At 38.3% G+C, this 17,089-nt stretch overlaps 1 protein-coding gene across 1 annotated transcript in view; it reads left to right on the forward strand.

The window, feature by feature from the left end:
• PTPN13 (protein tyrosine phosphatase non-receptor type 13) overlaps positions 1-17,089 on the forward strand; it is a 127,817-nt gene that overhangs the window by 83,366 nt on the left and 27,362 nt on the right. Inside the window, exons 10-21 of the mRNA XM_062623438.1 lie at positions 2,146-2,365; positions 3,592-3,666; positions 3,775-3,949; positions 4,586-4,739; positions 4,893-5,031; positions 5,447-5,599; positions 6,763-6,945; positions 8,142-8,304; positions 11,812-12,235; positions 12,403-12,500; positions 14,419-14,475; positions 16,106-16,198. Coding sequence (XP_062479422.1) covers positions 2,146-2,365; positions 3,592-3,666; positions 3,775-3,949; positions 4,586-4,739; positions 4,893-5,031; positions 5,447-5,599; positions 6,763-6,945; positions 8,142-8,304; positions 11,812-12,235; positions 12,403-12,500; positions 14,419-14,475; positions 16,106-16,198 — 1,934 coding nt within the window. The remainder of the gene's footprint in view (positions 1-2,145; positions 2,366-3,591; positions 3,667-3,774; positions 3,950-4,585; positions 4,740-4,892; positions 5,032-5,446; positions 5,600-6,762; positions 6,946-8,141; positions 8,305-11,811; positions 12,236-12,402; positions 12,501-14,418; positions 14,476-16,105; positions 16,199-17,089) is intronic.

A 17,089-nucleotide genomic window follows, 5' to 3' on the forward strand; every position in this document is an offset into this window, starting at 1 on the left:
GAGCCGTATGTTGTTAAAAAGGCAAGGGTTTTTTTTTCTGCAGTAGGGGTTTTCACATTAGCAAATATTTTCAGATGCAGCCAGTTGCAACATGCCTATCTTTTTCATATCATCTTTGGAAGTTTGTAGATATTTATGTTCAGAAAGTGTTTGGTTTTGTTTTATTTTAGAGCTGATCCTTAGGCCTTGATCTGAAATGTGCTTATGGGTGTATTTAACTTAGTTCATTGTGGATATTCCCACATATGTCAATCTTAATAAGCTTCCTCTTGGTGAAAAGCTAAGCATGTGCACAAGTCTTTGCAGGTCTGAGGCCTTTTCTTATTACTTTGTCCTTTTAGGTGCACATTATTAAGTCTGCTGCAGAAAAGAACAGAGAAGGGAGAAAGGAATCCATGCTTTGAAAGCCCTGCATAATGGAAAGGATAATGGGCTTACATTAATACATTTTTCTGTAACTACTCTGAACTTCCCTGATATTTCATTAGAACTTCAACACTGTTCTGCTCGGTTTGTGGTGCAGTAGTGGCACTTTATTGTTTGGACTCCCATGATAATGTAACTCTTCTTATTTTAGTGCTGGGTTTGTATGCTAACCAATGAAACTTTAGCATTAAAAAAATGTAAGAGATTGCAGTGCACTGTTCACACTGTTGGCATTCATTAGAAATTTTGCCATAAAAAGATGAAAAAATAAATCATGTCTACCATTTAGCATAGACAACTAATGTCTAGACAGGTGCATTTTTCTCTTAGTTTATTAACTAATTTGTTATTCACCAAACATATCTTTAGGTCTTTTAAAAGGTAGTTACATAAATATAATGTCTTTAAAAGTCTGTTGATTCTTTTACTGTGAAGGACTGTATGTCAGTGTCAGTGCAGGACTTGCTCTGCATTTATCTGTATTCTCCAGTGCAACGATATGCAGGCTTCAAATAACCCTTCTTTACTCTTTCATGTGTTTCATTACTCCAGTGTACCATAGAATCATAGAATAGTTAGGGCTGGAAAGGACCTTAAGATAATCTATTTCCAAACCCCCTGCCACGGGCAGGGACACCACCCACTAAACCATGTCACCCAAGGTTCTGTCCAACCTGGCCTTGAACACTGCCAGGGATGGAGCATTCATAACTTCCCTGGGCAACCCATTCCACTGCCTCACCACCCTTACAGTAAAGAACTTCCTCCTTATATTCAAAATATATACCATCTAAACTAACACTTAGCTTAGAATTGCTGGAAGTGTTTTTTTTGTGGATGGAAGTCTTGTTAGTTTCCCCTGTCCATTTATGTTTAAAAATTGCCTATGTATAGTTATGTTAACAGAAAGAGAACATTGTTTTGACTTGTTTTAGGATTTCTAAAACAAGTTGGTTGGTTTATATTTAGCTTGGGGTTTAAAGGTGTTTTTCTGTAAGAGTGGAACAGAAGAAGGGGAAGTTAGTTTCATTTTTCTTGGACTTCTTCACATTTCCTAACCTCCTGATTCTCAAATAAAAAAAATGCCTTTTGTTCATCAAAAATGGGACATGGATTTCTTTTCTTCCACAGAGAATAAAATTGGCAGGACATTTGGGATACATACCTGCTCAGCAAAGAACTGGAGAATAGATTGCTGTGGTTTTCAGACATAGTGAAAATCAGGGAATAAATAACAGTTCCGTGCAAAGAGTTTGTAAAGAATTGCTACAGAGAAAGTGATTAGAGAAATACTTACTTATATAAAGTACACTTACTTTTTTTCTTTAACAGCATGCTTTTGAGCATGCCTTTTTCACAGTCCCTGCTTGAACCGAGGAATTAAGAGATTTTCAAAGCATTAATTATTTTTCTTCCTCCTGTTCAGTGGGTTTGTACTGATTCACTGGCTTTGTAATGTCAAGTATTTTTTCAACTGCAGCTGAGCCTTTACTTTTGTATGAATAAATGACAAGCAGCTGTAGAAACTTGGCAAGTTTGCTCATTTTCTGTATTGGTGGATTACCATAGAGTGCTAACCTCCTGGCTGCTAAGTGTTCTACTTAATGATGTATTTGATAACTAGTTTTTGTGTTCCGGGTTTCTACTTAAGGACTTAAAGCAACAGAGTATTTTAGGCCTACCTACTAATGTCTTTTATCCCCTCTGACTATACCATAGGCAACATGAAGCACCATTTGAAGGCAGTCTAGTAAGTCAAGAAGTGATGCTTAAGCATCAGGAAGAAGAAATGATGCAACTGCAAGCTAGAATGGCTCTCAGGCAGTCCCGACCTAACCTCTACCCAGGAGATGCAATTAGGTCCTCCATGCTTGACATCACCAGAGATCCACTGAGAGAAATAGCCCTGGAAACAGCCATGACACAAAGGAAACTGAGGGTAATGCCCTGATCTCAGATGAACTCTTATTTGCATTGAAACAGAGCAGTATCTTGAAAACTTAATATGTAGGATTCATAGATTAAGTCCTGTAACAGTCATCAGCAGATTAAATACTAGGTGTCTGGTGTTGCCCTGATAGGAAAGACCTACTGTCACAGGGTAAAATTCTGAGGTTTTGTGGCATTAGTGGCTACATAGCCTAAAGCAGTATCTGGAGATGATAAAACAGATAGCAAGCCTTGACAAAAGATTGCACTGATTAAACAATGTGGCATCCTAGCAAAGGTAAGGTGTAGTTTTCTCCTGTATTCTGTGGTGTTTTCAACCACTTCAGTTTGCATTTATTTCTCTTTGTGGAATGTGGATGTATCCCACCAGCATTAAAAGTTATTAAATGAGCAAGTTGGAAAGGTAAAGAAAAGCAGAAAGGATTCATTTGGCCTTTGGGTTTACCCTGAATCACCATGCAAACTCCCCTTTCCAAGCTGTTTTGGTATGTGGATGCAATACAAGATTACAGAGAAAGAAGGAGACAGAGGTACAGGTAAATACAGTGGCTGGTGTTTAGACAAGGTGATGAATGATGCCCTCTGCTGCTGCTTTTAGTGAATTGGATTTATTTATTATTATTTTTTTTAAGGATGGGAAGCCTTGAGAGAAGACTCAGGTCTTGTTCATTTAACAGTTTGGATAGGTAACCTCCTGTAATTTACAGGGTGAATTAGTAGGATGTTTATTTGTCTACAAGCAGACAGAAATTTCCCAGGATCTCTACTTGAACCCAGCAGGTAGAATTAGGCTGAAATGTTTCAGCCTTCAGGAGATGAGACTTGTGTCACAGAGACTTGTTAAGGATGCCAGTGAAGAAAACCTTAGTAATGTCAGGCAATTGCTTACTGAGATAAGCCCAGATGGTCCCAATATGCAACCCCACACCCTGTATTTTAAAGAATGACTAATAATATTACAGTATCACCTTTTGCCAGCAGAGGAAAGAGCATATGCAGAGTAATAATGTCACTAACAGTGTAGCTTGCCCGTGATACCTGGCACACATGCTGGCAAGATGAGTTTTGTTACATACCGGCTCATGGGAGGAATTCAGCACAATTTCCTAGTTTCAGACTTCGGTACCTCTTTGGCATTTGCAGGGTGGAAGTTACCTGTGCCTCAGTCTGTTGTTCCAGCCACACAGTGTTGACTCATACTCTTGTGATTTGCAGAATTTCTTTGGCCCTGAGTTTGTAAAAATGACGATTGAGCCATTCATCTCCTTGGATCTGCCAAAGTCGATCTTGGTAAGGAAGGGGCTATTCAGCAGTCAGTGACAGGGGAAGTACATTAAACCAAAAAATTTGCTTTTGTCACAATTGCGAATGTTGTATTTTTTGTTTCACAAAATGCAGACTAAGAAAGGGAAGACTGATGACACTAGGCGAAAAGTAAATGTGATGCTTCTAAGTGGGCAGAAGCTGGAGCTGACCTGTGATACCAAAACAATATGTAAAGATGTCTTTGATATGGTGGTTGCCCATATTGGCTTGGTGGAGCATCACTTTTTTGGGTTGGCTACTTTAAGAGGTAAGAAAAATGATTTCATGTAATTGACAGGTACAAACTAATAATAATTGGCTACATGGTGTTGAGAAGATAAGCAGAAACTCTCTGGCATCTACAAAGTGTCTACTTTGAGTTATATTCTGTTGCATTGAGGCAAAATACATTCCTCAAAGAACACCTTTGCACTATAAAATTCTATGTTTGTCAAAGTTATGGCAGCTCATCTTGAGCAGCCTGTTTCCTGTGGTTGCTAGTTTTCTTCCCTGCTGCTTGTTGCCCTCACTCTGACTAGTACCTCTCAGAGGACATGAATGGGTTTTGGGTTCTGTTAATACGCCACAGGCATTGCTGAAGCCTCTTATGGAGGCAGACCCATTGGGAGGCATAGGAGGGCCCTAGTATAGATGGAGTTGCCTTATATAAAAAGAACTTGCTCCTGAGCAATTTAGTTTTTTGCTATTAGAAGAGACTAGAATGTTGGATTTTCTATGGGATAAGAAATGTTAGAATTTTAAAGAACCCCTAGCTCCTATTTTGTAGCTATCATGGAAGATAATTTTTGTATACAGAATAATACAGATTTATAATATGATAATGTATTATCATATTATTTATATGGTTTTATATCCATATGCTTCCCTTTAACATTCATGGCAGACAATGAATTTTTCTTCGTTGATCCTGATATAAAGCTAAGTAAAGTAGCTCCTGAAGGATGGAAAGAAGAACCAAAGAAAAAGAACAAGCCCCCTGTTAACTTCACTCTGTTTTTTCGCATAAAGTTTTTTGTGGATGATGTCAGTCTTATACAGTGAGTATATGAATATATTTTTTAACCCTTTAAGCTCTGAATTTACGGATAGAAATTGGATAGTAATCAAATACTGAAAATCTGCTGTAACAGGAAGAGTACCAAAGATGATATTGGAGTTTTAGTGGTTTTTGGTTTGTTTTCCTATTCCAGGCATACACTGACCTGTCACCAGTATTATCTGCAGTTGCGGAAGGATATTCTGGAAGACAGGATGCACTGTGATGATGAGACAGCCTTATTATTAGCATCCCTAGCTCTCCAAGCTGAGTATGGAGATTACCAGGCTGAGGTACACCATCAATTTCATGTTGGAGAAACTATGTTCTTGCTGCATAATTAAAAAATAGCCTGTGAGCTGCCACAGCTTGGGCCTGGACTAGAAGCTCAGCTGATATGGTGTTGGCTACTTTTGCTGTGGGCAAGGTTTTTTTTTCGTAGTCTAATAACACAGGGCTGTTGCAGAATCTGTTTCAAGATCTGGATGTTAAATCCTTTATTTTAAGTGGAAGTAAAGAAGGGCTTGAATAGGAAGAAACCATATGTGAAATAAAGGTCTGAGTCAGGGTTGGGATTCTTACTCGGAAGCATGTGGTTCTCCAGTTGATTTTTAGTGTATGATTCCCTGTAACATGAGTGTTCATGCTTCATTTGTGCATATAGAGCAGTATATGGAGTTGCTGCCAAATAAATATTTTGTCTTGTAGGTGCATGGCATGTCCTATTTTAGACTAGAACACTATGTCCCGGCTAGAGTGATGGAGAAACTAGATCTGTCCTACATCAAGGAAGAGCTGCCAAAATTGCATAGCAGTTACGTGGGTGCATCTGAAAAAGAGACAGAGTTAGAATTTTTGAAGGTAAGTGGGCAGCAGTTTGCTTCCTTAATCTATGATTTAAGAAATTCATTGTGGGGAATATGGGTGTGTGGACTTCAACCAAAAGCACAAGAAAACTGCTCAGGTTCTGATTAACAGAAAAGATATTCTCAAACGACATATCATTGCAAGGGAGAAGAAATTGTAAGAGATGGGAAGGAATTCCTTTCACTTTGTTTTCTGATCAGTAGTCTTCCTGCTTTAGCTCAAACTAGATAAAAGCAACTATCTATCCTTACGTTTACCCTGAAGGAAGCTATGATTATGAGGCAGCACACCCTGCTTTTCCTATGCCCTTTGTTCTTTCTGTTGAGAAAAAAAAATACTTAAATTATGAAAAGTTTTGTTACACCTAATGCTATTTATGGTGCTTGGTATGAAGCAAGCCAGAAGCATTACCAAGCAGACTTCTGTGTGCAGGTACAAGGTCCGATGATAGGAAAGCTGTAATCACAGCTATATTTGATTTATTCTAAAAGAACCCATCAAGAAATATAATTATGTGTTTTGCTGCTGTTGCTCTGAGGTAATGAGCAGGTCCTGCCTTGATACAATGGCTGCAAATGACTTCAGGAGGTGGCATCTTGGTGCTGAGATGCTGGATAATCATTACGCTGTAATTCCACAGTCATGCTGTGGTTCCACAGTCTCTTGAGAAGGTTGTGGCAAAGGCACTGAGCTGACTTTGCCCCTTCTAAGGCTTTGGCTGAAGTGTTCTTGTAACTTAAGCACAGAAAAGAAGAACAGGGGCCTTGATCCTAGCTAGACATAGTCTGACTTGGGGTGGGGAGAGCACTTAGATTCCTTCATTTGATTCATTACATCAGTCCTGTATGCCAGTACTGAAGAGACACCAAGAATTAATGACTAGGAGTGCAAAGTGAGTGAAACTTCATCTCTTGGCAGTTACGATACTTTAATGTGATCACAGAATTGCAGTGTTAATCTAATTCTACGTTTTAAGAAGTGGTTCGATAACAAGGCCATCTGGCTGGTTACAGTTGGTTTGTGCAGGTTTGATTTACTCACAGGCATTCTTGGTTCATGCTTTCATTGTCTGATTTTAATAAACGCTATTAAGTATAAAAACTTGTAATAGCCTTAATTTCATATTCTTAGATGTTTCATTGTATTGATCTGTATAGTTGTGTCAGAGGCTCACAGAATATGGGGTTCATCTTCATCATGTGTTGCCTGAGAAGAGATCCCAAACAGGTATCCTTCTGGGAGTGTGCTGCAAAGGAGTTGTTATTTTTGAAGTTCACAATGGTGCCCGCACACCTGTACTACGCTTCCCATGGAGAGAGACAAAGAAAATATCCTTTAGTGTAAGTTGGTCTCTTTTCCTCTGTCTGTACATATCTATGTTTGTATGTTCAGATACTGTGTGTTATTCCTGCAAATTAAGGTGCTATTCTCAGTGTAGTCTGACTACATTTTGGTTTGCTGAGCTGTGTTGTTTTAGGGGTTTGAAAGAGGAGTTTTGAAATTTCCAAGATTTTTTGTTTTGTTTTTTTTTTAATTAGCTTGCCTCCTATTCTGAGGCTGGAACCTCAGCAGCAGAGAGTTTAGCACCAGTGTTTTGGTTTGGCAGACCTGTAGTGATGTGAAACATGGCTCCCCTGCCTTGTGTAAGGAATGAGCCATTATGGAGATAGATCAAAGGCTACTCTTATAGGGAGAAGCTTTACCCATTGACTGCATTTCTGGGCATCCACCCATGCTCCTATATGGGACATGGGTACTGAAGGAGCATGGGAGTGAGAATCCTGCATTAGAGGACTGGGTATTGGCAAATGCCAGAACTCAGTGTAATTAACAGATTCACCTATTTCGCTTTTAAATTATTTTATTTCCAGGAGTAGTTAACTTAAACAGTAATGGTTGACAGTGGCTGACACTTGATCTGGACAATACCAGACAACTTTAGTGGGTACAGCATAATCTGGTGGTCATGTGTCAGTTTTTAATGAGGTGTTGAGCTTCAAGTACTTACCTTGGTACAGGTATTGAAAACAGGACTTCTGTCTGATAACTTACTGAAAAGCTCCAGCCTGTTTCATCTGTGATAAGATTTTTACCTAGGATTGGTAAATTGAAGTTCTAAATTTATTTTTTCAGTAATTTTTAGACTTGGAACATTAACTGATAAGATTTCATAACTGGATGGGTACCTAGTTATTTTTCTTTTGAGTGGCAACACCCTTTGTGACATCATTGGAGGCTTTTGAGAAGTCCATCCTGCAAAACATAATAGTGCTGTTTGTCATTAGTCAGCACTAACCGTAACAGAGACGGATTAAATAATAATAAAGTACCATCTCAGCTAGCCCAGAAGTAGCTTTAAAATGCTGCTTTGTAAATGTCAGATTACTTTCAGCCCCAATTTTAATAGAAATCTCTCCCATTGGTGCATTTTTGCTTCAGGAAGGTTTCAATGCTGTAAATGCACAAGCAAATACAAAATTCTTTGTAAGCTAAAAGTAATCATTGTCTTTAACTTTTTTATTTCTCTATTGTGTAGAAGAAGAAAATAACTTTGCAGAACACATCAGATGGTATCAAGCATGCATTTCAGACTGACAATAGTAAGACTTGCCAGTACCTTTTGCATCTCTGCTCTTCCCAGCATAAGTTCCAACTACAGATGAGAACCAGGCAGAGCAACCAAGATGCTCAGGACATTGGTAAGGACTGTGATGTTGTGTTAGTTTTTAATAGCAATCTATATGTATTTTTGTAAGGAGAAAACTGAACTTGAGCTTCAGTAATTCCACTGAGTGCTACGTATGTGTAGCTCTGCATCTGGAGGGTTTGAACTATAAAGAGAATCTACTAAGTAAGTTTGTTTAGGATTTGCTGGAGGGGGAAGAGTTGGCATATCACAAGAGCTGGCACACAGCAGCTCCTCTAAAATAAAAGGAGATTAAAAATAGGTCAGTAATAGTACTTTCTGATTAGATTAATGGCTTCTGGCTTTTTTCAGAAAGAGCTTGAAGATACTTAAGTAACAGGATTTTTACATTTTGCTTAACGTGAAATGAAATGCTTTGATGATGTGGAATTACAGATAAAATGGTGTGATCATGAGAGGGCAAATACAATAGGGAGCATTTCATGATGCTGCATCTGTAAGCTGTGGGTGTAGCTGTCTTTATTCCACTTAATGTTTTGTGGACCCAGTAAGGAACAACGCTGATGCTAGTCAGTTTTCCTCAGAAATGCTAATTTGTGGGTATAATATAAAATCTAAAGGTGTTCTTTTCGGTAGAAAATATTAATGGGAGAATGCAATCCATTTAAACACATTCTGTACTAATTTCTTTACAATTTGGAGCAGAGCTCACTTGACTGGCTGGCTGGAAGTGCTATTTTGGTCAGTCTGCCTGCTCATTCTTTCTTTGTTCTCTGTTTTTATCTGTCTGCATTCCAGTTGATGTTAATCCAGACTTCAGCCAGCATAGCTGGGATAGAGTTTGACCCCACTGCTGCAGAGGTTGTCATCTCTAATTTAAAAAAGAGGGGGAAGGGAGGAGAGGCAATGTGGCAACTCTGCAGCCTTTTTTTCTATTCTGTTGGGTTCAGCCAACTCAGTGAAAGGAACAGGGCCAAGCCTTTGTACCATTCTCTAGCTTAGTGCTTGCTTATCCTGAATGGCAAAGAAAAGCAGCACATGAAAGGCTTTCTTGGCAAGGCAAACTTGGTTGCTCTTACAGATGCAATATGTGTTGTGCTTTCGGAGTCTGAAAAATAATAGTTTGTTTCTATGCAGTGCAGATAACTTACAATTCAGAAGTCTCAAATTTCATCAATCATCTGTAAGCAGAAGGAAATAAGTCAGTATTATGGTTAATTCCATTACACTTGGTTATTAAAAGTAGAAACACTTCCAAAACTTTGCTTATGTCATATCTTTACTGATCTACACTGATCAGCCCTGCTTCTCTTTCCTTCAGGTATATATGCATAGAGCAATAGAGTTACTAGAATATTTTAAAAAAGAGAAAGTATTGTAATAAAGGTAAGAGAAAACAATGATGAATCAGCTAGCCAAAATAGCATATTAATTAATTAGAAGCACTGTTTTTTTTTAGAGCAGTGAAATCCCAGGCAGTATTTGGGAAGCATTATTCTTGGCCTATAGAAGCATCAAGTATTTTTGGATTGGTTTTTTTTTTTCAGAGCCCTTAAAATATCAGTAAAAATGGTGGTTAGAAGCAAAACAGTAAGCAAAAGGGAAGGTGATAATATTATTAATTCGAGGCTGATCACCACAGGAAGTGTATGTTTTGAAGGCTCCTTATATAAAGATTAGGCTAACGGCACAGTGAACACAAGCACATGCCTATAACGCTTGCATGTTCATGGGGAGAAGCAGCAGATTTCAGAAGACTAACATACTTTGGAAGATTCTTCAGAAATACAGTATTAGCATCTTGTAAGACTCACCTTGATTTCAGCCACTGAATGGAAAAAAATGTTTCAAGACAAGGGAGAAGGGCCTGGCATGCATAGTGGTGGTGAACACATTTTCATGGAACATAGCAACAGAGGATGGAGGCATAATGGAGAGCACCTTATAGCCCGTGATGTATGTACCATGACATGTTTTTCACGTGTTGCACAATGTCTTCAGTGACCTGGGAGAAAACATTTTAACACATGTAAATCAAATAGGAAGAATTAGGTTTGGAAAATGAAAGGAAACTGCCTCTTGAGTAAAATTCTTTCTGCATAAATAGAAAGAGATGAGACATAAAGTTAACTGAGCACTGAGTTTTAAGATGGATATTTGGGTTCCTGAAAGGACATTCTGAAAACCACAAAGATGGAAACAAGGGCTAGGTCAGCCTTATGCAGGGCAAGTTACTGTTGTAGTTAATTCTTGCCCTAGGTATTGGGGGAAAGAATGTCTTTTGGAATGGAAGTGCTGAGGTTGTATTTTCCAAATATACTCTTCTATGGGGAATACTTAAGCATTTAGTGAAGCTAACAGATGATGTGTACCAAAAAGTAGCATTTACCTTTTGAGTTCCAGTGCAGCTTCCTAAATCAGCTTATTTCCTAGCTGCATGTAGAGGTTAAAAAAAAAACCTACACTAGTTAACCCTAAATCAGAACTATATTTGCAGTTGGAGATTGCTTTTCCTCAGACTTCTTTGTGAACTGACTCTAAGACATCAGTGAAGTTTATGAAGGGTTCAGGTGGCCTGATTTCCTTAAAGGCTCTAACAAGCAAACATGTTGCTGCAGCTTATCAAGTTTCTGTGCAAGAGCCAAGCCACAGGAACTTAACTGCTAGCCTTAGGAGGCAGTTAGGCTAATGGAAATGAGCCCTGCTCAGCTTTGCTCTACGTTAAGAGGGGGTTAGGCTCAGTTGTATTATCTTGCATTTGCTTTCAGCTAAGAACATCTATCCAGACAGTTCCCACGACTCAGCTGACAGTAATTTAATTACAAACCCAAAACCTGTTTCCCTCTGCTGCTTGAAGGAGTCCTAGTTCATGAGTCAGAAAAGTGTGGTAGAGGCCAGTCAACACTTTCTGTTCTGTGCTAAAACATTTATGAATGTTTCTGGCAGGGAAGTCTCCAAGTGCACCTAAGTGAAGCGATGCTCTTTAACCAGGTAGAGATGCTACCCAATAACTTTGCAGCTGTATTGTAACTGTGTCAGGGGCTTAGTGAAGAAAACTAAGCAATGGGTGGATGGAAGTTGGGTGGAAGTGGGGGAGCCCTTTTTGTTCAAATACTGGAAAAGATTTGTGTGAGTAGTTTAAGGGAAGTATAGTGTTCCAGGTCACTTGGCTTGAGGACATAATTTGCTTTGCAGAAAGAGATCATGTGCCTGTATATAAGGCACTGCAGTTTAACAGGAAATATAAGTCTTCATACTAACAAGAGGATACATATTCTGCTATTCTGTGGTTTTGGACTTCACTGTAGTAGATGGTCAGGTTAGTGTAATGTCATGAACTCCAAACTTTGCTTCCTGAGCAAACTACATGGTGGTTATTTATATGGGCCTGATGATGGTACATACTTTTGAGCATCTAGACAAAATATATACAGAAAATATTTGTGCGAGTTGGTTGTTTTAAGATGCTTGCTTTACACAAGGAGGTCATACTAACTCTGCTGTATAACTTAATTTTTTTTTTTTGTTGTTGTTGTTTAAAAAAAAACAAAATCCACAGAAAGGGCTTCATTTAGGAGCCTAAATCTCCATGCAGACTCTGTCAAAGGCTTCAACATGGGACGAGCAATCAGTACTGGTAGCCTGGCCAGCAGCACTTTGAATCGACTTGCCATTCGACCTCTGTCTGTTCAGGCAGAGATTCTGAAGAGACTGTCCTGCTCTGAGCTCTCACTCTTCCAGCCACTTCCTGGCTCTTCAAAGGACAAGAATGAGAAGACTCTGTGGGAGGAAAGACCCAGGGTTATGAGCAAGTCATTTCATGATCTGAGTCAGAGCCACATCTCGGTTTACCCCCCAAGGAAAAATATCATTACTGCTTTGGACTCTTCCCCCAAAAAAATAGAAGACATAATGGGCAGAGTCTTTAAGCAAATGCCAAAATTTGATACTGGATCAGCAGCAGGAGCATTAAAACTGAGCAAGTAAGAGTCTCTCTGACCGCCCTGCAATATCTTTGTGTACAGTCAATGTACATTTTGCACCAGTTTTGATTTATTATTCATACCATTATTTTATTACATTGATCCTTCCCTCTCCCAACTTCCTCTTCCCTCTCTCTGGTTTCCCTTCTCTCCTTCTCCCCTTTAAGTTCAAAATCTCATGCAGGTTTAAGTAGAAGCCCTGAAAGAAAGAAAAATGAATCAGACTCATCATCCACTGAAGATACCGGTCAAGCCTACGTTGTAGGTCAGCATGCAAAAAAATGATATTACTGTATTTACTAACCAACCTCTAAAACTGCTTTGTGTGCAACGCCTTTTTGATATATTTATTAACTGATGGTAATATTTTGATTTTAAAAAGGAAGCAGAGTATCAGGTGTTAAATTAATGCAGGCCAATTGCCTGTTGCTCCTGAATAATTGTTGCAGTTAATCAAAAAAGTCCTCCTGTGGACAATACCGGTCTATGCACAGTACTTGACAGTAAAAGCTGCTCCAGAAAACATCTTCCATTTTGTCACTTCACAGTGACATTTTATTGTATGGATCTTTTGATAATTTGCTAGTTTTCACAGTCTGTCAAACTTGAATTTTTTTTAGTGCTTTCTGTTTAAGTGTGTAGGGAGTCCTTTTTATAAGTAGACTCAGTTTGGCACAAGCTGGCTATTGTATAGTACCTCTGAGCAGTAACTGCACAGCTCTTTCTTGTTTGTCTCATTTAAATATAATAAATGAGGTACAGTATTTTTTTGCAGTGCATTGAGTGTTTCACAAAAAAAATCTCTTGTAATGAGCTAAACCAGACCTACTTACTCCATTTTCAGGGCAAGGATTGGGTTGCACGCAAGTAGTCTTACTGTAGGCAGTGAAAATACAGAATCTGCATTTAAAAAAATAAAAATCAGAGCAGCTAGGTAGATTTAAATCCACACATTGTATAACTGTGCATTAATTTTTAATATATGCTATGTTATGGTTTCTGTTTATAGAAGGTTCCCTGTTAGAATACTAGAAATTACAATGTCTGAGGCATTTGGCAGCCTTAGCTTGATTTTGATACTTTGTTTTTGCTTAATACTAAATATATTTGTTAGCTACAGAATATCAGGAAAAGTAGTAGATTAAGGTTATAGAGGTCATATAAATGTACAAAAAAAAAACAAACCAAACACCCCCAAAATGAACCACCTCCCCAAACAAACAAACAACAACAAATCAAACAGTGTGACATACAAACACTTAGCACATCTGTCCCTACTGCTCTTGAATCCTGAACTGACTTGGGAGCCATACTTCTTCAGTACTGACAGCATAAGTCACTGAAGAGTGAGATGAGACATACAGTTTCTGCAGTAACTGGTTGCAGCCATTTACCGTATGCTTTTAGCTTTACAATTAGTGTTATCATGTGCTTACCCATGATAATTTGGGCAGCAGTTCTGATAAGGATACATATCAGATAGTCCTGCTGAATCACATTGCCTGTGCTGGGGGGACAGGCATTCTTTGCATGATGAAACTCATCAGCTGAAACTTCAGGGTTCAGAGGCTTGGGAAAGACCAGGACTGCTTTCATAAGAAGCTTGAATTCTCTTGCCTTGTTTACTTTCATAACTTAATACACCTATTATTTTACCTTCTTTAAGGTATGCCACATTTGCTTGGCATTGATCATTCCAAAGAAAATATGATTCTATGTGCAAACCAATTAAAATAGGAATACTTGATACAAATTTCTTGTTACTGTAGCAACTTATTTGTTACTGTACAAAATCTGAGAAGACCCTTGCTGGTTTTTTGGGTTAGGCATAATCATGCAATCCTATTTAGAAAATTTAGTCTTTGACTTAGTTTCTTAAAGATCCATTAATTTTATCAGAAGTTAACACTGGTTGTAAAGGCCAAACCTCTGTCCTTTGCTTAATTCTTTGCTTTTGCATGAGCCTACCATCTATCTTAACCTTGAACTACAACCACAGTATGAGTAGTTTGGCTTTGCTAATCCAAAACTACTTCTAATGTCTATTCATTTTTAAAATAAGTAATCTGATATTGTGAATGAGCTCATGTGTACTGTGTAAAGTCTGAAATAGACCTTGGTAGCTTTCATATTTAAAACAAAAGACCTAATAACACTATCTGATATTTCCATTCATGTCACAGGCGTTAGCATGAATACTTCAGAAAATCATCTGTCATCAACACTATTAAAAGAGAGTGGTAAGTGGATAAATAATATGCATGCAGAAATAATTCAGTTAGTTTGTGAAGCACTTTTCAGGTGTTCTTTTCAAGTGCTTCACTGTTCCACCTGTCCTGTTTCTCAAATACCTCTCCCGGTTAGTTGAATAGAACATTCTCTTAAATACAACTCCTTATATTTCTTTTGGTTTTCTTCTTGGGGGAGAGAATTTGACGTCTGTGTGTAATATTTTTCAAATATAAATAGTATCTGTTTAGTTTGAGACTTGAAAGGTGCTATCACCTAACATGCCATACTCTTTAAATCTCATTTCCCTTACTTTGAAGTTACAGATTCTGTAGAGCCTGAGAGGACTGTTTTCAGTTCATTTACTCTTTAGGTTTAACTTGGTTTGGGAGAAAAACTCTTCTTTCAGTGTATTGCCCTATCTTGCACACTGCTTTAGGCTTGTACCAGTGTGTAGAGCTCAGTAGGTTTCTGCTGGTTTTGAACTGCATGCTCCACTTAGGGCAAAAGTATCCCAGGTACTCAAGATCAAATGAGTTGTATCTTCTCTAGGTAGCAAATTCATGAGTTCAGACTTACCGTATGTTCCATTTTCTGAAAGTTTCAGGAAATTGGCTTTTTCCAAATCATGCTTCTGTCTCTAAAGTGTGTGGGTCTACTTCAGCCTGTTAGGAACTCTCCGGAATCACCTAATCATGTAAATCTATTGTGCTCAAATTTTGGAACAGGCAGAATCAGCAGCCTGTGGAGTTGCAAGTGTGGAAATAAATTTAAATGAGAGAGGTTTTAGTGGGTGTTTCTTGAATTGGTTGTTTCTTAATGAAGGCTCACCATTTAGAGAATTTAATGAGTAACCTTTTAGTAACTTCATATAATAAGCCTCAGTTTCACTTTCACCCAATATGCTCACATCCTGCCTACCTGAGCAGGGCATGTAAACACAGATCTAAATACTTTGCTGAAATAAGACTAATAAATCTGAAGATTCTAGAGCTCAATTGTATTGTGATTCCAAGAGACTGTGCTAGGTGCTTTTCTTAGGAGGAGTAAAAAATTTTAACTGAAGATGGGATTAAGTTATAATGATGATGTTTTTTTGGTTTGGTTTGGTTTTTTGGTGGATTTTGTTTTTTTTTTTAAATTATTTGGACATGGAAGTTTTAAGTTGGACCCACTTGTTCAGAACAGCTTTTCAGGTTATCAGAGAAGTAATGTTTTTAAATGGAATAGAATCAGAATTGTTAGGGTTGGAAAGGACCTTAAGATCATCTAGTTCCAGCCCCACTGCCATGGGCAGGGATGCCTCACCCATGTCACCCAAGGCCCTGTCCATCCTGGGCTTGAACACTGCCAGGGATGAACATTCACCACTGCTTTGGGCAACCTGTTCCAGTGCCTCACCACCCTCGCAGTAAAGAACTTCTTCCTTATATCAAACCTGAACTTCTCCTGTTTAAGTTTAAACCCATTACCTCTTATCCTATCACTACAGTCCCTGACAAAGAGTCCCTCTCCAGCATCCTTATAGGCCCCCTTCCTATACTGGAAGGCTGCTATGAGGTCTCCACATAGCCTTCTCTTCTCCAAACTTCAAGGCAAGCCTGAAGGGAAGCATTCAGATAATGTCTGTTGGCTTTTCAGTTGATTCTCTGCAAGCAACACACAACAGAGTTGCCTCACCAGAAAGAGAGATCACTTTGGTGAACCTGAAGAAGGATGAAAAATTGGGCTTAGGTAAGTGGCTTTAAAATTATTGTTGTCATGACTGTTCCTATAAGTCAAAGCTGAATTTTTCAGGTCTGTACTTATTGTAGGACTGAGGAAAGCAGTGCAGACAGTAGCTGGATGTTAATGGTATTTAACGTGTCAAAGCCTGGACTTATTTGTTAGTGCCTGCTTCTGATTTGTTGAGTGTCGTTAACTAAGTCCATTTCTTGTTTTCTTGTTTTTTCTATATAGTAAGTATAAGATAACATTTTTATTGTGAATTAGTTATCCTAAAAGTTGGCCTTTAAAGTTTATTTCTAAGTTCAGGCACAAGATTTTGTCAATGTGGACATCTCAGACTTGTGACAGCTTGAAGGGTTTAAATGAAATAAAAAGGCATTAAATAGCCATTATGTGCTAATTGCGGAGTGTTTTTCTTACTCTTATAATATCATCAGATGGAACGCTAATTTGAGGTTTAAGAAGCCTGGAAGATGAGATACTTGCATTCCATTCTTCCTTCTACCACTGATTTTTTTTCATAAACCCACATAATTTTTCCCTGTATGAGTAATGAATAATTTGGTGTCAGTATTGTGCTTTAGAGAGTCTCTGTAAAGTGTCCTTAAGGACATTGTTCTGTCATTCAGAATAGGACTTGTGTAAATTTGAAGAGGTGGGAAAAGTCTGCAAGACAATAATATTTAGTGTTTACTCTGCACAGAGTTGACCAAAAAGGAAAGAAAATCATATGAAATGCACTATTTCTTCTCTTTCTTCCCCATGCAACCTGTGGTACTTTGCTGTTTTAGCTACAATAGAGAAGACCTGATATCTTCCATTTTCTTTTTTTCATCTTGAACATTCTTTCCAGGTTTACCTCATAAAATTAGTCCACGTAGATGAAAAGTCTAAAAA

Source organism: Pezoporus occidentalis, unplaced genomic scaffold (assembly GCF_034315485.1).
Source record: "Pezoporus occidentalis ecotype Australia unplaced genomic scaffold, CSIRO_AGI_Poc_V1 ctg252, whole genome shotgun sequence".
Taxonomy (NCBI): Eukaryota; Metazoa; Chordata; class Aves; order Psittaciformes; family Psittacidae; genus Pezoporus; species Pezoporus occidentalis.